We start from the raw sequence: 21,285 nt of genomic DNA, 5'->3' as shown, positions 1-21,285 counted from the left end.
TGAAGATTATTTACCAACTTATCTACATCATTACAGCTTAAGGATGAGGAAGAAGAGTAGATTTGATTAAATGTTTCTCCTGTGTTTTCTGTGAGAGAACATTTTGTGATGGTTGCTGTTTGTCCAAGTGGGTTAAAAGATAAAGAACTTTCAAAGATAACAGCAAAGTGATCTGACAGGGCGACATCAGTTACAGAGACATTGGAAATATTCACACCCTTACTGATAACCAGGTCCAGTGTGTGTCCTTGAATGTGTGTTGCTTGTTTGACATGTTGTGTTAGACCAAAAGTCTCTAATATATTAGTGAGCTTTTTTGCCCCTCTGTCTTGGGGGTTGTCAACATTAATGTTGAAATCACCGACAATTATTAAACAATCATAATCAATACATATGAGAGACAGAAGCTCATTCAAGTCAGTAAAGAAATTTTCTTTACTGGTGGGGAAGGAGCCGGAGCTAGTGCGTGAGGTCGAGAGGTTCCGGCTAGAAATAGTCGGTCTCACCTCGACGCATGGCTCTGGTTCTGGAACCAGTCTCCTTGAGAGGGGCTGGACATACTTCCACTCTGGAGTTGCCCAGGGAGAGAGACGTCGGGCAGGAGTGGGCATACTTGTTGCTCCCCATCTCGGCGCCTGTACGTTGGGGTTCACCCCGGTGAACGAGAGGGTAGCATCCCTCCGCCTACGGGTGGGGGGACGGGTTCTGACTGTCGTTTGTGCTTACGGGCCGAACGACAGTTCAGATTACCCACCCTTTTTGGAGTCCTTAGAGGGGGTACTGGAGAGTGCTCCTCCTGGGGACTCCCTTGTTCTGCTGGGGGACTTCAACGCTCACGTGGGCAACGACAGTGAGACCTGGAGGGGCGTGGTTGGGAGGAACGGCCCGCCCGACCTGAACTCGAGCGGTGTTCTGTTGCTGGACTTCTGTGCTCGCCATGGATTGTCCATAACGAACACCATGTTCAAGCATAAGGGTGTCCATATGTGCACTTGGCACCAGGACACCCTAGGCCGCAGTTCGATGATCGACTTTGTCATCGTTTCATCGGATCTGCGGCCGTATGTCTTGGACACTCGGGTGAAGAGAGGTGCGGAGCTGTCCACTGACCACTACCTGGTGGTGAGTTGGCTCCGGTGGTGGGGGCGAAAGCCGGTCAGACCTGGCAGGCCCAAACGTGTTGTGAGGGTCTGCTGGGAACGTCTGGCGGAATCCCCTGTGAGACGGAGCTTTAACTCCCATCTCCGGCAAAACTTCGAACACGTCCCGGGGGAGGTGGGGGACATGGAGTCTGAGTGGACCGTGTTCCGTGCCTCCATTGTCGAGGCGGCCGATCGGAGCTGTGGCCGCAAGGTTGTCGGTGCCTGTCGCGGCGGCAACCCTCGAACCCGTTGGTGGACACCTTCGGTGAGGGATGCCGTCAGGCTGAAGAAGGAGTCCTATCGGGCCTTTTTGGCCTGTGGGACTCCGGAAGCAGCTGATGGGTACCGGCGGGCGAAGCGGCATGCGGCTCGGGCGGTTGCTGAGGCAAAAACTCGGGCGTGGGAGGAGTTTGGAGAGGCCATGGAGAAAGACTTCCGCACGGCTTCGAGGCGATTCTGGTCCACCATCCGGCGTCTCAGGGGGGGGGAAGCGGTGCAGCACAAACACTGTTTATAGTGGGGATGGTGTGCTGCTGACCTCTACTCGGGACGTTGTGGGTCGGTGGGCAGAGTACTTCGAAGACCTCCTCAATACCACCAACATGCCTTCCACTAAGGAAGCGGAGCCTGGGGACTCTGGGTTGGGCTCTCCAATCTCTGGGGGCGAGGTCGCCGAGGTGGTTAAAAAGCTCCTCGGTGGCAAGGCCCCGGGGGTGGATGAGATCCGCCCGGAGTTCCTTAAGGCTCTGGATGTTGTAGGGTTGTGTTGGTTGACGCGACTCTGCAATATCGCATGGACATCGGGGGCAGTTCCCCTGGATTGGCAGACTGGGGTGGTGGTCCCCCTGTTCAAAAAGGGGGACCGGAGGGTGTGCTCCAATTATAGAGGGGTCACACTCTTAAGCCTCCCTGGCAAGGTCTATTCAGGGGTCCTGGAGAGGAGGGTCCGTCGGATAGTCGAACCTCGGATTCAGGAAGAGCAGTGTGGTTTTCGTCCTGGTCGTGGAACACTGGACCAGCTCTACACCCTCGGCAGGGTCCTGGAGGGTGCATGGGAGTTCGCCCAACCAGTCTACATGTGTTTTGTGGACTTGGAGAAGGCGTTCGACCGTGTCCCTCGGGGAGCCCTGTAGGGGGTTCTCCGGGAGTATGGGGTACCGGGCCCTTTGATACGGGCTGTCAGGTCCCTGTATGATCGGTGTCAGAGTCTGGTCCGCATTGCCGGCAGTAAGTCGGGCTCGTTTCCGGTGAGAGTTGGACTCCGCCAGGGCTGCCCTTTGTCACCGATTCTGTTCATCACTTTTATGGACAGAATTTCTAGGCGCAGCCAAGGTGTTGAGGGGATCCGATTTGGTGGCCTTAGGATCTCATCTCTGCTTTTCGCAGACGATGTGGTCCTTTTGGCTTCATCAGATCGTGATCTGCAGCTCTCGCTGGATCGGTTCGCAGCCGAGTGTGAAGCGGCCGGGATGGGGATCAGTGCCTCCAAATCCGAGGCCATGGTCTTGAGCCGGAAAAGGGTAGAGTGCCTTCTCCGGGTCAGGGGGGGTGTCCTGCCCCAAGTGGAGGAGTTTAAGTATCTCGGGATCTTGTTCACGAATGGGGGAAGAAGGGAGCGGGAGATCGACAGGCGGATTGACGCAGCGTCTGCTGTCAAGCAGGCGCTGTACCGGTCCGTCGTGGTGAAGAGAGAGCTGAGCCAAAAAGCGAAGCTCTCGATTTACCGGTCGATCTACGTTCCCACCCTCATCTATGGTCATGAGCTTTGGGTCATGACCGAAAGAACGAGATCGCGGATACAAGCGGCCGAAATGGGTTTTCTCCGTAGGGTGGCTGGGCTCTCCCTTAGAGATAGGGTGAGAAGCTCAGTCATCCGGGAGGGACTCAGAGTAGAGCCGCTGCTCCTTCACATCGAGAGGAGCCAGTTGAGGTGGCTTGGGCATCTGGTCAGGATGCCTCCTGGACGCCTCCCTGGTGAGGTGTTCCGGGCACGTCCCACCGGGAGGAGGCCCCGGGGAAGACCCAGGACACGCTGGAGAGACTATGTCTCTCGGCTGGCCTGGGAACGCCTCGGGATTCCCCCGGAAGAGCTGGAAGAAGTGGCCGGGGAGAGGGAAGTCTGGGCCTTGTTAAGGAAATATGGCTATTTTTGATTGTTTAATATAGTTAAGCTAATGCCATGCGTGTTTAAGTAGATCAACATTCCTATTTGGACAAAGGACAAGCTGAGGTAAGGTAAAAGGTCAGAGATAAACATTCTCCTGGCAGGGCTGTAACTTAGAGCAGCCATAAAACACTATGCTCTTGAAAGGCTTTAAATTAGTAGGCCATAAAGAATATCTTCCCCGGCTCACAGGTCAGAGGTCGGGGGTTTCCCAGGAGCTCAGAGTTGCATCTGGAGTTGATCACAACTTAGGAATTTTGGAAACACTTAGGTTTAATTTCTGATACACCTTTTTAATATTGGTAGCAATAGTGTGTTAGATTAAAATATATTACCCAAGTTACAAGTACTAATCTAGTAAATGGAATGTATTTGAAAATGTACTAACTATGACAATATCGGAATCAAAAGGGAATGATTTGAATGTTATGTTTCACAGGTTGAAAAAGACTTCTATCTCATTATTGTTTGTGATAAGGCAAAAAATTCAAATCTTTGGAGAAGCTGACTGCAGAGGAGCAAGATAGGTTTTGTGAAAATAACTTATAACTTTAATAACTAAAATGACTCTTGATATTTGTCATTAAAACTCAGGGGAAGGTCTAAGTTTTTTCCAAGGTAGCTCTTGGTTGGTCAAAACAGAGGTACGCCCTATTTGCATATATTAACAAAGAGAAACGCCTTCACTAGAAAAGGGAATGCGCAACAATAAAAATTCAGACAACTGCCCTGTTTTGCTTTTAAGCAACCAGCTGTCTCCAAAGGCGCCTTTGTTCTTTTCTTTTAATTCTTTTGTCTCAGGTAAAGAATGTACTTCTTTGTACTCTGAAGTTTCTTGTTAAATTCATACGGTGTTTTCTATTGAATTAAACTCTGTATCTCTGTGACGTCATCGAGCCTCGCCGTCTGTCCTCCAACCGTGACGACATCCGCTCGGGACCCAGGCTAACAGGAGGAAAAGAGAGCCATGCTTTTTCCAAATCTTAAGCTAACCTAATAAATTTCCTCGTTAATAGCCTCCCTTCTGAAGCTGCTACCCCCGCGACCCGACCTCGGATAAGTGGAAGAAGATGGATGGATGGATGGATGGATGGATGGATGGATGAAAGAAATTTTCCACATATGTTGGAGTTTTGTATAAAGTTAGTGTCAAAGTTCGTTTGTGGCCTTTAACCTCAATTCCAAGATACTCAAAAGAGGTGAAGTGACCCAAGGAAATTTTACTACTATTTATGGTACTCTTAAATATTGAAGCCATGCCTCCTCCTTTTTTCTGTTTTCTATTCTCACTTAAGAAATTGTAGTTAGGAGGCGCTGGTTCAATTAGTACGACAGAGTGTAAGAGAGGGCTGATTGGCAGATCCAACTTTGTCACTATACTTAGCGACTATATGGCGAAATACAAGATTTTGCAGATACGTTCCAATTTTGTAAGGTATCTGCCAAAATCGGAATGGGCAGGTCAGGCTTTTTAAAGATTGGTGATCTGCCATGAATCGGTGCACTAGTAACTGTTACAGCAGAATCAACAGTTGGGTTTTTTTTTTTTTTTTGCTGGAAACCCCAGTTTTATTCTGCAATGGGAGCATGTTTCTCCCATTTTCATCTCTTCTCCAGAGCAAATGCCTTTTCAGCCTCAGCACACGTCACCCCCAACAGCAGTTTGTTGTGTACCCCACATTATACTGCATTAAAAGTGCTGAGAAAACAATCCTCCCTTGTGTTTCTGTTTAACACGTTTGACATGGAATATTTCGAGCCTGGACTAATGTAGCATACTTACCCAGCTCTGCCAAGTTCCCAAAAGCAATCAGACACATTTCTGTCAGGGCGGTGTTGTGGGAATGGATGCCCAGCAGCTTCACCAGGGTTGGAATAACACCCAGGTTAATCAGCTGGGCTTGTAAGGTATCTGCAAAAACACAGATATGAAAAATGCAGCTAAGTGATGTTTCTTAATATATAAAAGGTGTGTAGAAAATGACATAAAAACCTATGTTGTCATGTCGTTTGAGAAGAAACATTATGAATTATATTGAGATGAAACATTATGAATTATATTGAAGTGGCATGTCCGGCTCCCGTGGAGAAATTTGCTGACCACATGGCAGAAAATATTCAATAACAGGATTTTAGATTAGATTTCTTCTATCAATATCAGGATACAAACACTTAATGGCTGAAGACAAAAACATGGATAATAGGACATAAGAGGTTGATCCTCTAAGGTGTTCAAAATGTGGTTGATAATTTAAATGCTGAGAGGGAAAATGAGGTAAAACAACTTCAGTACTGAAAACCAAGAATTATGAGGATAAGTCAGCAGAATAGAAGACATACAGAGGAGAGAGAGCAAAGCCATGATCACCTCACATACTTTCAGAAAGACTATTAGCAACTGGACATAAATATTTATGTTTTTATGAGTTCTTATAGGTACCTTCCTTAAAATATATTCTGCTAATTTTGGGGAACGATCCTATAATTTGACACAATCAATGAAAAAAACTAAATAAAAATCAAATACAACTCATTTGAAGGATTTGTTTGCTTCCACAATAAGACCCATAGAATACATAAAATAGTTTTTCAGCAGTAGCAGCTGACAAGTTTTTTACTGCAGACAATAAGGAATAATCTTTACAGATCTGCTTACTTTCTTAGCTCATAACAATTTTACAAGTTGTGTAGCTAAGAAGCTGAGACACCAATAACAAAAAGTAACAGTAATACTTTTAACTCTAAAATTTCTAAAATTACATTGAAAGCTGCAGAAAGTCGCAACCTTTCAAAACCTCCCAATCCCCAGTCAAGTAGATCACCCAGCATAACACTCTGCCAACACACACACAGTCATGCCTTACTATAATTGTGTGAACTCACATCAACTTCTATTAATTTCTGTAGCCTAACCCTGATATTTTCCCTAAGCCTAGTCTAAGAATTTAGCCTAACCCTAATCCATAAATAGTGTTTACCGTTGTGTAAATCAGCAAAATGTCGACACAATCCTAGTTTCAGGTCAACTTTTGTCCTTACCATTACCTATAGATATGCATATATGCAATGTTGTACTTTTATCCAAATGAGAGCTTTGTATTAGCTATTACATTTATGCCTAACCTGGACATTTTCCGGACCCTAACCAGAAATAGTATATTCCCAACGTTAACCAAAACTTAATGTACTCACTTTCCACATATAACCTCCCTTTGTTAGTGAAAATGGTGAAAGTAGTCCTCTATGCGTACTATGAGTACTCTATAAGTACAGAATAAACTAAACAAACTGAAATGCGATTTCTGCCTGCAGCAGTAACATTTGGAGTTTATTGTCATCCATAGGGGAGCCCAGAGTACATGTACTCTATGTACTTAGAGTACATAGTACTCAAACACACCATCCAGTCCAGGACATGGACCCATAGATAAATCCTTTCAAAAGTATCCCTCCTCCTTCTCCAACGTTTTCCCATTTTGTCTCACTAAACCTCAAATGTCTGTCGATTTTAAGCAATCAACACAAAGTAGAGTGGAATTGTGACGTGGCAGAAAAAAACATGCACTGAACTACTGAATATATAGTCAGAATCACAAACACATGAAGTCTCATTCTTAAATCACAGGGTTTGATGTGAGGTTAGCGCATCCTTTGCTGCTAAAACTACTTCAATTCTTAATTTTCACAAGGCTCAAAAGCGTTGATGGGAAATTTTGACCATCCTTCTGAAAGCAAATTTGTGTGGTCAAACACTGAACTCTTTGCAGGCCAGTCAAGTTTTCCCACACAAAACTACTAGATCATCCATATGCTTATGGGCCTTGCTAAGTGGACTGGTGCTCAACCACACTGGGACATGAGGAAACTGTCTCCAAACTGTTCACTCAAAGTTCTTCAAATGTCTTGGTATGCTGAAGCATTAAGAGTTCTATCACTGCAACTGAAGGAACAAATCTAACTGCTAAAACAGCCCAACACCACATTCCTGGTCCCTCTCTCCACCAAACTTTACACCTGACAATGGAGTCAAGCAAGTACTATTCTTTCAAACCCTCGGCAGTATGATTCATCACTCCGAAGAACATGTCCACTGCTATATAGTCCAGGGAAACATGCTCTACACCTCCCCATCCAGGCTTCACATTGCCCCTGGTGATGCAAGGCTGAGGTGCAGCTGCTTGAACATAAAACCTCATTCATTCAGCTCTCTATGCAGTTCTTGAGCTAATCTGAAAACCACATAAATTTGGAGGTCTGTGTAATACAGAGTAAAAACTGCCCTTAATCCCGCCTTTGCTGCTCTATGGTTAGAGCAGTGGTTCCCAAAGTGTGGGGCGTGCCCCCTAGGGGGGGCGCAGTGCCATTGCAGGGGGGGCAGGGGAAGCAGCATGGATGAATGAAAAAAAACAAAACAAAAAAAAACAGTCAAGTGTTTCACTGTAAAGATGGTTTGTAGTGTGTTTTGTTGCAACCTGAAGCGTGAAATAAACTTCAGTGGAGTTTGAAAACAAAATATGTGTATAGGTTTATGTCTGGTTGAACGATGTGTGTGCCCAGTTGATTTTTTTTTGCGGGGGGGGATTGTAATCCATAGGGGAGCCCAGAAAATCTGGGCCACTGGTGGGACCCAGAAGAAAATCTTTGGGAACTACTGGGTTAGAATGACAGTCAGTTACATAGCTACATAGTCACATGGTGCATTCAGCGAATCACTGCATCTGAAGTGGTTAGTCAGGCATGCTCCAGCTTTCCCAGTCAGGTGTGAGGGGGAGAGCTGGAGACAAAGGAGCTACAGATCAGAATACCCAGTGAGCTTGGAGCCATGAAGTTATCTTGCACTGAACTGTATATGGAATTGGCCAGGTGACCCTTGGCCAATTGCGCTTGGACATTAAAGGATGGCGAGCTTCTGACAACTGGCTGGGGCCAGGAAAACCTGAAATTCACTCCATACTGGTCCTTTAGGAGGCTGATGGTCTGTAGTATTTCCCCCTCCATCTCACCATACAGACACACAATCCATTATTTATCTCTTCTCCATTGGAAACGAATTGCGCTTGGACATTTTGACCTCAAAAACCATGGACTTTTCAAATGTGTGTCAGTCATTCACTGTGCTGACCGGTGGAGAAATTTAGGACTTTTGTGCACATGTATATGGAAATTTTACGGCAGTACTGTGTATTTTGTATTTATTTTTTGGGTTCTATGTATGTTTTGTGTCTTGTGGTATTAATTTTCCCTTCTTTAAAATACCTGGTATTGACAGCAGTTATTCTTTTGTATTGTTTTTATTGATTACTGACAACAGCTCCAGTAGATGAATTTCTTCTGATATCATATGCCATCTAGTCCCTTAGTACATTAAGTAGTGCTACATCTGCAGCTGTTGACTTTGCAGAAAGTTGATGACTTCTACACAACACATCTGCTGGCCTTGCTGTAATTTTGAGTGGCCTCCCATTTCATTGCTGAATCCTGTTGTTCCCACTTACCTAATTGTAAAATATTTAGTAGTAAGGAAATTTCATCAACTTGGTGCCACACTGGAGTTGGATGGAAGTGATTGGAACAGCTCTGCTTCAATTCAATTCTGCTGCTTCAATTCTAGAAAATTCTAAAGGAGAATCTCCAGCCATCAGATTATAACCATAAGTTCCAGGGCAATTTAAGTTATGCAGCAGGACAATGATCCAAGGTATACCAGTAAGTCCTCTTTCGAACAGTAAAAAATAAACAAAAAGGGATTTGAGAGGAGCTTAGTCAAAGTCTGGTCTAGTTAAATCCATCAAAGAACCTATTGCATAGACTAGTTTAAATGTTATATTCAATCTGAAAAGCTCTCCAATATGCCTGAATTAAAACAAAATAGAGTGGGCCAGGATTCCTCTACAGCCATGTTTCAGACTTCACAAACACTTAAGGACATTTGTTGAAGACACGACCAGTTCAGGGGGCAATTACTTTTAACATAAAGCCAGGTTCAACTGGATGGCTTCTGTATTTATTCAGGCTAATTTTCTTTGATGTTACACTTTGCTTGATGAACTGAAACATGCAAATGTGACAGAAGAAATCTGTTTGAATAGGTAAAAACTTTTCCCAGCACCGTAAGGAATATCCTTTGGACCCAGTAAGGTTCATTTTGTTTTGATAACACATGTTACCACTTGTATTCTATATATTGTTTCTGTCCAATTGAACCCCATGACTTACATCTGGTCATCTTTATTGGAGGCCAGGTAGGAAAACCTGGTGCTTACCTGTCTCTGATTGGAGTTTTCCTTAAATTAATACATAGGTTAGTTTGGAAGTCAAGTGCCACATTGATGGAAGAAAACACTTATGAGGAAACTTATGAGTCAAACCTGTTACCTTTGCGCTTAAAGGTAACAGGTTAAGGTTTCTCTGGTTGCCATGACTTTACCAGTCCTAGATTTCACTTTATGGTGTTACAAAGCTGGGAGTAAGTTTTGGAAGTTAGCTCACATTTTGCAAACCAAAAGATCCTCTGCTGCCTAAAGTTGGAAAACCAGCATGCTTTATTTGTTTAGTTCTTTTTACATTTACATCTGACAAAAATAGATCAGTTAGAAACCATAACAGAGAAATGTGGAATGAACTACTCAAGATAAATTACAAATAACTTTAAACCATATTGTGTGTACACTAAAACCAATTCAAGTACTTTGGGGCCAGTTTTAATCCCAGAGGTAAAAGACTAAAATAGGTGGTGAAACATTATTTTTGAATGCTAATCTGCTGGTTATGTAAAAACCACAGTGATTAATGAGTAGGACACAATGTAAAACTCCATTTATTTCTTAAACTTTTGATTCTGATATTTTTCCATAATGGAATATGCAATAAAGTAAGGGAACTTATTTCCCACTTACAATATCCAGAGTTGGAAAATGATCTAATGAAATTCCACAATTTTCGAGACTGCTTAGGATGATAAAGGATTTAGGAAGTATGAAAGAGCTGGCAGACTATAAGGAAGCAGCAGCAGATGCTTTTCAGAAGTTCTAGAGCTCAACAATTAGCGTTTAATTTAAGAATAACTCTTAAAAAAATAAAATGTTGCAGTTTTGTAAAACAGCAACAAACAAGTCACAAGCGTTTTTCCACCGAACTGATTCTAGTGCTAACCCACAGCTGGAGCCAGAGCCGGCTCCAACTGGTTCCTCAGATGGGTTCTATCTTAAAGCCTCGTCATTACATGACTAAAAACCTCTCTGTCACCCACTGTTAAGGCTAAATTTGGATGTCTCATTGCTCCAACCTGCATTTCTGATCACAAGTGAGAAGGAAATAGGGGTGAATTAATTGCAGCTTTCTGGCCTTTCATCGATTTACAAACAAAGCTAACAAAGGCGGGATGGCTGCGATTAACAGCATCAGAGCAGATCCAGTGGGCTGGTCTGTCAGTCAGCCCTCTACCACAGCAAAACAAAGGGAACAGTGGCTGATCTTCAGAGCTTTCTGAAGATAGACAAGATCAATTTCTCAAAGTGAAAACAGCTACATTCACTGGATGATGAAATAATAATCATTTCAGGGCCAGATCTAGGCAGAGAAAAAACAGGACTTTTATATATAGAATAGAATAGAATTCAACTTTATTGTCATTGCACTGTCACAAGTACAAGCAACGAGATGTAGTTTGCATCTATCCAGAAGTGCTCTACAAGATATAAATATTTATTTACAGATGTACAAGACTATGTATGTATGGACTATAAGGGGTTATAGCAAGAGATATAGATATTGTGTATAAAAATAAATATAAATATGGGAGCTATATGCACAGATTATACAGAATATACAAGAATGTTAGGGAATGGATTATAGATAAATAATGGCAGATAAAATTTACAGGTTGTATGTGTGTTAAAAAACAGGACTTTTAACAAAATACCTAAAATTATTTTAATGGGATATAAAAATTTGGGCTGATATTTAAATCCGATATAACTTTTTTACTGTTATGGCCAATAACCCATAACCCACTGCATCACTGTCACCGACAGTAAAATATCGGCTCACACCAAAGTTAGCATCAACAAGCGTTTTAGCTACACGTTTGCATATAGTTCCTGACAAAAGCTGTTACTGGATGGCAGACAGGAACAGTCTTACTGCTAAGCGCCAGTTCTTCCAAAGCAGTGGAGCTCGTGTGGTGGAAAATCTGGAGTCATGTCATTCATTAAAGCCCAATCTGCTGCTGGTTCTGGGAAATAAAATGATTCAAGTGGCAGGGCCCCTAAACATGTTAGCCATCTCGCTATACACAAGGGTGATAGACTAACAGACTGATGCTCCCTTGAGCTGTGTTACTAAAATAGCTAAAAAGCTATATAACTGATGAGGACGCTCTAGCAGCTGAGTCACAGCACACTCTCTAAAGTCCCATCTGGCTAAGAGATGGGAGGAAGGTACTGCTACGATGAACGATGATGTTAATGATTTTAGATTACCTCGGTGAAGATGATAGAAAAGCAAGAAGATGTGACAGAAAGAAGGGAACAGATGAGCCTGAATTAGAGAAGCAGAGATTAAGTTCAACATCTACCGACTGAGAAGAAGAAAGAGAACGCCCACTGATTAGTTGAGATGAGTATAAAGTCTTTGGGGGAGGAAGATGGTCATTACCATTATCATTGCTATAGTTCATCAGCATGCCACAAAAGACAGCCAAGAGTCTCTCTTTTTCCGGATCAGTATTTTGGGAGAGGGACTTAATGTGTTCAGCTACTATCTGAGCCCCTCCTGCCAGGTGTACTGCATTCCTGCCCTCATCTGAAAAACAAGAGAGGCCGGGACAGAAATCAGCCGTAAAGCAGAGAACAAACAACCACAGCTGATAGCTTACACAGAAGTCACAACAAAATCCAAAACAGGCAGTAGTCACAGTACTGATGAATATAAGCTAAGAGTTAAACTTAACTTTCTGCTTGGTTTTGCTGAGTAAATTCGATTTGGGTTTATTCAGAAATTCAGCAAAACAAATTCCAACAGGCTGTATGGTGACACAGAGAAAAGGACAGAGCCCTGATTTAAAGGGGCAGTATTATGTGTTTTCCAGCCACACAGTGCCATATTATCCACCTTATTCATAGCCCCCATGAGGCTTTGCGTGATTTATGGGCGTGACTTCCGCCGCAAACTGGAACCGCCATTTGTTTACATGTTAGCAACTCGCTAACCGGCTTTCCACAGAGTTTTTAGGCTATGAAATATGCTCGAGCTCCAGCTATCACAGCTTAAATGTGGCAATATTGTTTTACCACTACCTGAAGCTGTTGAGGGGTGGGATGGCGACTTGAAGAAATGGCCGCAAATAACCCGCACTAGCATATTTACCTACTTCACTGACTCAGTTGCTGCAGATGCAGGTTTTCTTATGTTGCGTTTTGTCCACACAATGAAATGATCACATGTAAAACATTGTGGGTTCTCTCTTCAAGTTTAGAATTTTTAGCCAAATTCTTTTTGTTTCCTTATCTGTCGGTAGGTGATGTAAACTACCACTTATCACAGATACACTGCCGTTTTGTTTTGGGAGCACGTTCAAGACACATTGCTCCTGAAGCCACAAACTAAACTTGGTCAAATTATTAGAGTACAGCTACGAACAGCACAACAGTTACCCGAGCTCCACAAGGGCATCGTACCCTTTCCAGTGGCAAATTGCTCTCTATAACAGGTTAATGTGTGATTCAGTTTGGTTCGGTTCTAGTCCAGTGGGGAGATTCTCTGTATTACGGTCTGGAGCGCAGCAGCTGAGGTAATTTCTCCACTGATTTGCAGCGTCACTCAGCAACAGAAAACCTCGATTAAATAAACTCAGATATGAGACTCTCATCATGAACTTTATTATCTTTTAAATTCAAGCAAAAAATAAAATTCACATCACACAAGCTGATATTATGTAGTTCCGGTGTTTTACACTGTCACCGCAAAACAGCAGCTCAGATCTCTGACCAGCTTCTCTGCTCTTATCTTTATTACCGAGTTCTTCAGAGGAGCAGCGTTGCTAAGTCACAATCATTCCATTACAAAACTTAACGATCGTGCTCCTGTGGCTCTCCACGATTAAAGTCATAACTACGATTCTCTGTACTGAGCAGCTCTCTGATAGCAGATGGATTGTCCGTAAACAAGTTTCACTAAGTATTGTATTACAACCGAAAAGAGAGTTGTAACCTCTATCATAAAAATAGATTAGCAAAAAACCCTACAAATTACAATGAAATACTGCTACTTCCGGTGGGCGCCGGAAGTAAGACCCATAATCGTTTCCCCAGTAAGCCTCCCAGGAATAAGGTGGATAGCACAATCAAGCAACTATGTTGCCGTCAGTTGTTAAAAAAATGCTGAATACTTCAAATATGACTTCAAATGAAATTTGATTTTGTAATTTATTGCCTTGAAATTGGGGCTGGGTGATGTATCGAGTGTACTCAATGTATCACGATATTTTCAAATTACGATAGTTAAAATGGCTATGTCGCAACCATCAAGTATAAATTGTCCTTCACAAAATAAATGTTCACCGTCAAATTCACTGCAAGTAACATTTGTCCGACACCCCATGAATGCGTTACTAGTCCCTCTTCCCTCCCAACCTGAAAATTTTCTACCAATCACACTGCGCGGAAAAAAATAAACATGGTGACAGTGAGAGTTTGAGGCAAACCATGAATGAGACAGTAACTGAAGGGAAGACAAGAATGATTGGTGAAGAAGGTGTGGCAACTAGGAGCGTCGGTTGAGTTTCCCCGGAGAGTGGGAGTTAACTCAGACCTTTTTTGGTCAAAAGAAGAACAACAAAACTTTATACGCCTTTAATTAGGGAAAAGCAAAGTGTCGCTATTTGAAAAGGAAGGACAGTAAAGTAAGTCAGATGGTTCTGGTTGCTGAGCAGGGCCAGCAGAACTGGGGATGGTTGACCGTTAGTGAACATAAGAAGGCTTCTTCAGTTGACGCCACCAACCCTAGCTAAGTTGGACGTGAAGTTAAGCGGCTAAAAAGACAACTTATCAGCACTCATCGGAGCTGAAAACTAGGTTAGTGCAGTAAGAGGAGACTAAGCTCTGTCTTAAGCGCAGTGGCTGATGTGGAAATTGACACTAAAGTTACAAAATATCAACATAACTGACAGGGGGAGAAATACGGAGGGAATCAGCAGTTAAAGACACTTCACAACAAAGCGAGGGGGGAGCCGAGATGGCGTCTCGGTAAGGCTTCCATTCTAAAGCTCCGCTAAAACCTGTACTTAAAGCCATAATCTAAACATATCTGTCTAGTTTGGCATCTCAGTCCTTATCACAATCATGCAGAGATAGGAAAACAAGAGAAAAGATCATAAGTCGTCCAACATGAACAGTGTAAACATTGATTTGCATAAAATCTCTACTGGTGATTCTACTGTCGGAGTTATGAATGTCGGGGACTTTTCACTCTCGCCTGATATCCCAGTAAAATCCACTCTTATAAAAATGGAGCTACTGATGACCCAGATGACATGTTACCAGACTCTGCCATCGTCAATGCCCGGGTGGACGCACTCGAGAGCATGGTAACATTACAAATTGCGTGGCTTAAGAAAACTATTGACTTTGTCTCTGAAGAATTGATTGATATTAAAAAGAAAGTAATGGAGGTGGATGCTAAAGCTAAAAAAGGGGAGGAGCGGCTGAGGACCGTGGAGAACCGCATGATGGAGCTTGAACACTACTCTCGCAGATGGAATCTGCGGCTGGTTGGGGTCCCTGAGAACGACCAGGAGAACATCAGAAACAAAGTAATTCTGATCTGCCAGAAAACCATCGCTAATGATAACATAAACATGGCAGACGGAATCAACATCGTTCACAGGCTTGGGAAAAGTGATCACAGCAAGAAGACGGCGCGCAACATTATTATCAAATTTCTGTCTCTACGGTGAGAGACGTCCTCTGAAGAGCCGCCAAGAAGTCCAAGTCCCTGTTGGACAACAACATGGGCTTCGCAGAGGACCTGACAGTGGAGGACCGGGAAAAACAACGCCTCCTCTGGCCATCAGTACAGGAGGCGCAGGGCAAGATGGCCTATTTCACCTCTGGACGAGCCTTCATCAACAGCAGTGAGATCTTCCCTCCCTCCGCCACATGATGCTCCACCTGCTAGTTTAAAGTTCATCCCGATCCTGTTGAGTTTACAGTTTGTTGTTCTGTTATAATATGTTCTCTGTCATTAACAGAAATAGGTTGCTAGAATATAGCCAACAGTCATATGGCTCATTCATTGTCAGTATCTTCTGTTTGCGGAGCTTGAGCTCTAACTCATTTTTTCATAGCGTAATTTGCTATCCAACTAATATTGTGCTCTATTGAGGATTTGTTCAGTTGTTCATGTTACATCACATGTAAAAGAATAGTCTGATTGGGGGTGGGGAATAAATTTGTGGGTACAACCTTTTGTGGCAATAGTTTTATAATAAGTTTCGCAAATTACCTCATTCAAATTATTGACCCAGCGCCGTTTCTCTTCGGAACTAGACTAGTTCATCTGATTCCTCTTCAGTTAATGTCTCTTTTTTTATTGCATCAAAAAGTCAATACAATCTATAGAATGCGGAAAAACGAAGAAAAAAAACCAAAAGGAAAAATGCCAGGGGTTACAAGGAATAAAAACAATAGAAAGTCTAATACAAGGAGCACAAACAGAGACAAGAGTGTTTCAGGGAATACAGTTAAAGAATTTCAGGGCTTCAAGAGTCTTTACAGCTTTGGAATTGGTAGAGGTCTGTATAGTTACTACATAGTGTTGTAATTCAGATAAAAACAGATAAAATAGAGGCTTTTTGCCAGAAATTTTGCATTTATGAATATAACTGCACACACTGTAGGAAGCTCAGGCGGAATCTTAGAACTATGGGAGATTCAAACCCCACTCATCATTTTTAGCTCACAGAAAAAGTAAACTGACCAATAAGATAGGCTTTGGCGTGCCCACCCCCACAGACTCAGACTGATGTGCGCTACATACAAGATGTTTTGGCACAAATTAACTTTTTCGTCTCTCCACAATTTTGCTAATAGTAAAGAGGTTTGGATAATAAAAAATACATTAACTTTTCTTTTCTTTTTTTTATTTAAAGAAAATCTCAGTGTGTACAGCTGTACAGCTGCAACAATCCATACTCTCAGTCACTTGTGGGCAATTTAGAATCACACAAAAAAGCTCCAAAAGGGAATCAAGCTTAAAACTCTGAACTAAGAACTTCTGATCACATAATAGCAATAGCATAGCTGTCATGGTAAATTATTACTGATAACTATTGTCAGTAGTCCCTAACATTAATATGATCAGGCAGCATGTAATCATATATACTCTTGTTATAAAGGCTGAGCCAAGAACATTTATGTGTGTATCAAACAAGTAGCCCTTCGTGTTACTCTGTACCCGTGAAGTAGCTCCCAGTCTCAAAAAGGTTGGTGACCCCTGCTGTAGAGAGTCAAAAGCTTTAAAAAACTCTAAAAACAAAATAAAACTGTCATCATTTATTAGTTCTGAATAGTCTAGTAGATCCAGTGCAAGTCTTAGGTTGTTTATGATGTCTCTGTGGGACATGAAGCCTGATTGAGATTCATTAATAAAGAACTGAGGGTTTGTTTATTTCTTCTGGCCAAAATAACAGCAAAAACTTTATAGTCATTGTTCAGTAAGCAAATAGGTATGCAGTTGTCAATGAGTAATTTGTCTTTGCCAGCCTTTAGGATCAAAGTAATAAGGCCTTGTGTTAAGTAGGAGGCAATTCTCCATGACCAATACTTTCTGAAAGAGTGCTGAGAATAAAGGGACTAAGTTCTTTTACAAATTTCTTATAAAGCTCATTTGACAGCCCATCAGTACCTGATGATTTGTTGTTTTTAAGACTTAAAATAGCCTCTTCTACTTCCTGTAGAGTGTGGTTAGCATCACACATTTTGTTATCAGCCTCAGATATAACTTTACAATTGTCACGAGTCAATCAGTAAAGAAGCTTTTTCATCTGAGTATTCAGAGGAATAGAGATTGTTGTAACAATTGGAACAAAATGATCCAAGGGTTTTATGGTCTGATACTATCTTGTCATTAACTTTAAGTGTGTCTAAAGTATTATGAAGTTTAGAAGAACGCTGCTCCCCTTCCTCCAAGCATTTCGCTCTAGACCTGACAAACGCGCCTCGAGCCTTCTGTTTATATATTTCATGAAGTTTAGTTTGACATTCACCAAGGAGAGATAGGTCATCATCATTAAGGTTATCATGGCTAATCCTGGATAAAGAAGCTATCTGAGAGCAAAGACTTTCTTCCTCTTGCCTTCTCTTTTTTGCAAGGTTACTACTGAAGGATCTCATGAATTTTCCTATCTCGTATTTTAACAGTTCCCAAAAAGGACTAAAGGAGTTATGTCTACAGGCTTTCCTCCCAACGGGACTTAATCAGGGATCTGTTCATTTCAGTAACATCCTCATATGAGAGAAGACTGTTGTTCATCTTCCAACAGACAGCTCTAGGAATGCCAGGCATCGAGAGTGAAAGGCTTATAGTGACTATTTTATGGTCAGAGAAATGAGCAGGGTGTGTATCAATACAAACAGCAGCAATCAACTTGCTTTGATACCAGCCAGAAGTCAATACGGGACTTTTTAGAAAGGTCTTTGGTAATTATGTAAATAATTTATGTGTAGGAAATTTTTCCCTAAAAATGTCTAAGACATCAAATTTACCCATAAAATCTTTCAGGTAGCTGTTGGGTGAGTTAGAGTTAGAGTTGATCTCACTGCCGTTGATGAAGGCTCGTCCAGCGGTGAAGTAGGCCATCTTGCCCTGCGCCTCCTGTACAGATGGCCAGAGGAGGCGTTGTTTTTCCCGGTCCTCCACTGTTAGGTCCTCTGCGAAGCGCATGTTGTTGTCCAACAGGGACTTGGACTTCTTGGCGGCTCTCCAGAGGACGTCTCTTCAGAGGACGTCTCTCGCCGTAGAGACAGAAACTGGATAATAATGTTGCGCGCCGTCTTCTTGCTGTGATCACTTTTCCCAAGCCTGTGAACGATGTCGATTCCGTCTGCCTCGTTTATGTTATCATTAGCGATGGTTTTCTGGCAGATCAGAATTACTTTGTTTCTGATGTTCTCCTGGTCGTTCTCAGGGACCCCAACCAGCCGCAGATTCCATCTGCGAGAGTAACGTTCAAGCTCCATCATGCGGTTCTTCACGGTTCTCAGCCGCTCCTCCCCTTTTTTAGCTTTAGCATCCACCTCCATTACTTTCTTTTTAATATCAATCAATTCTTCAGAGACAACGTCAATAGTTTTCTTAAGCCCCTCAATTTTTAATGTTATCATGCTCTCGTGTGAGTCGGCCTGGTCATTGATGATGGCGAAGAGTCTGGTAACAATGTCATCTGGGTCATCTGTAACGGCAGAGGTATTTTCCTTTTTTAATAAGAGGGGAATTTATAGGGATATTTATATATATATATATATATATATATTCCTTTATTTAACCAGATAAACCCCATTGAGATCTAGATCTCATTTTCAAGAGGGACCTGGGCAAAAAAAATTTGCAATATGTTCTGGGTGACGGCTGTAGGGATTGCATAGTACCCACTGACAACTTGGACCGTGATTATCTATTATTTTCCTCAAAATTTCTCTGACTGCAGCATGTTTTCTATGATAGATACTGTGAATATTGGCGGAGTACTGTACCGTGAACCCTCGCTATATCGCGGTTCACCTTTCACGGTTTCGCTACTTCACAGATTTGCATCGTGCAGTGTGTTCTGCATTCTGATTGGCTAAACAGTCTCTCCGCTTCTTCTCTACCTCTAAGTCAATAACGTTGTGGTTTAATATGTACACGTACGTAAAACAGCTTGCCATTTTCAAGAATCTTTTTGCCCAGAAGAAAAAAGAGCGACAACAACTACCGATAACTGTGTTCTTCTCTCGAAAAAACACACCTGAACTGCGGGCTTTAGAAGAAAAAAACGCTACAGAGCGGAGTCAGGATGCAGCGGAACAGTCAGAAGAGCAGTGAAATACACGTGTCCTACTGTACTTTGTTTTGTTTTTTTTCATAATAATTTTTCATTTTCTCCCGTTCTAATCCAATTACTCAGGTCGCGGTGGGGCGGTGCTGAACTCCGCAATTTGAAGCCTTCAGTTCGTACTGATGATTAAAATTATTATTTTACAGTACAGTAGTTATTTGTTAAAAAAAATTTAAAAAAACGTTTATACAGTACTTTTATTTGTTAAACAAATGCTTAGGCCTTTAAAAAGGTTTTGTTCTTTGGTTTCAATGTATTATGGAGTATTTCATTGTATAATTGTAAAAAAAAAATAAAGGTTACTACTTCACGGATTCCGCCTATCGCTGGTTCTTTTTGGAACGTAACCCCTGCGAAAAACAAGGGTTCACTGTACTTGGAACGCTGATTGGTCAGTTGCTGACAAGTGCCCTGGAATGATTGGGGGAGGATTGCTCTACGTAAGCATGGGTGCGGAGCCGGCGTCATGTCAATTCCCCCGCTGTCGGGGGGAATTACTTTAGTAGCAATTTTCACATCCAGCACTGCGCTTAAGACAGAGCTTAGACTCCTCTTACTGTACTAACCTAGTTTTCAGCTCCGATGAGTGCCAATAAGTTGTCTTTTTAGCCGCTTAACCTCACACCCAGTTTAGCTAGGTTGGTGGGGTCAACTGAAGAAACCTTCTTGTGTTCACTAACGGCCAACCGTCCCTGGTTCTACTGGTACTGCTTAGCAACCAGAACCATCTGACTTACTTTATTGTCCTTCCTTTTCAAATAGTGACACTTCGCTTTTCCCTAATTAAAGGCGTATTAAGTTTTGTTGTGCTGCTTTTGACCAAAAAACGTTTGAGTTAACTCCCACTCTCCGGGTAAACTCAACCAAAGCTCCTGGTCGCCACAGCCATTTCCCTGACTCTCCGGTTAAAATCGGTTATACAACTCCCAAAACATTCTGACATGACTGTAGTTCAACCTTCTTCTACCATCATTGTAGTTTTTAACTGTCAACTCAGCCCTCCTCTGTAGTAAGTGAGAGTTCCACCATCACTGTAGTTCTAACCTTCAGCCATCATTGTAGTTCTAGAGAGTAGCTAAGCCCTCTGCCCACTGTCATGTGTGTTTGAGAGACAGAAAGGTGGCGAAAGAATTCTATCTTTGTGAGACACCCAATCAGTTTTTATGAAAAAAGCAGTCCGAACAACTCCTTCCCATTCAGGAGCCGTGAGACGTATTCGAAAACCGTTTGAAGCATATAAGAGTGCCATTTCTCCTCTCCGATAGTACCTGTACCTCACTCACAATAATAGCAGCAATGAGAGAGAGTTGGTATGCGCTGAGCTCTGGAATTTTTGAGAAAAGGATGAAAATTAATGGCTGGGAGCCTGAGGTTATCCTGTCACATTATTTCGCTCTAAAGTACCTTGACAGAAAACCATCAACCTTAGAAAAATATTGAAAACATTTTACGAAAGCAGGCAGTGCGATGGCCAGTCTGTCGCTTCTCCTCTCAACATACCTCAAGATATGATGCGTGTTAGAAAAATTATCTAAGTTAATTTACTTGTGAGTTTATTTGAAAGACTATGTTTTCATATTATTATTCTGTTTGATGTTTACGTGACTCCTTTTCTTCTGTGAAACACTATTAACCATTTTTAGGATGTTTGCCTGGAGGCTAGAGACGGTTGCACATTCCTGTGTTATCAGCTTCATGTGAAACTGATTAGTTGCAGTCAGCCCCATGCCCTTGTAAGGGCATGTCCACAGAAGGTTCCAGAACACCCTGTAGCAAAGGTCATTGGTCAAATTCTTTGTGTGACTATGTGAAAAAGCCCAACCTCCTTCCTTGTATTTTCTAATAAAGCCAAATGCGGAGAAAGATCGGGCAGAGTTGATCCCAGA

At 42.4% G+C, this 21,285-nt stretch overlaps 1 protein-coding gene across 5 annotated transcripts in view; it reads right to left on the bottom strand.

The window, feature by feature from the left end:
• rap1gds1 (RAP1, GTP-GDP dissociation stimulator 1) overlaps positions 1-21,285 on the bottom strand; it is a 68,713-nt gene that overhangs the window by 23,753 nt on the left and 23,675 nt on the right. For 4 of the 5 annotated variants that reach the window (XR_003598138.1, XR_003598139.1, XR_003598140.1 and 1 more), the window contains exons 5-6: positions 11,962-12,108; positions 5,090-5,218 (exon numbers count right to left, since the gene is read on the bottom strand). Coding sequence is in view for 2 of the 5 variants with exons in the window: in XM_028038304.1 (XP_027894105.1) it covers positions 5,090-5,218; positions 11,962-12,108 (276 nt within the window). In the remaining 3 variants the exon portion in view is untranslated. The remainder of the gene's footprint in view (positions 1-5,089; positions 5,219-11,961; positions 12,109-21,285) is intronic. The other variant, XM_028038305.1, reaches the window with a different exon arrangement.

Source organism: Xiphophorus couchianus, chromosome 14 (genome assembly GCF_001444195.1).
Source record: "Xiphophorus couchianus chromosome 14, X_couchianus-1.0, whole genome shotgun sequence".
Lineage (NCBI taxonomy): Eukaryota > Metazoa > Chordata > Actinopteri > Cyprinodontiformes > Poeciliidae > Xiphophorus > Xiphophorus couchianus.
Note: the sequence above shows the minus strand (reverse complement) of the source record. Positions and strands in the feature narration are given on the sequence as shown.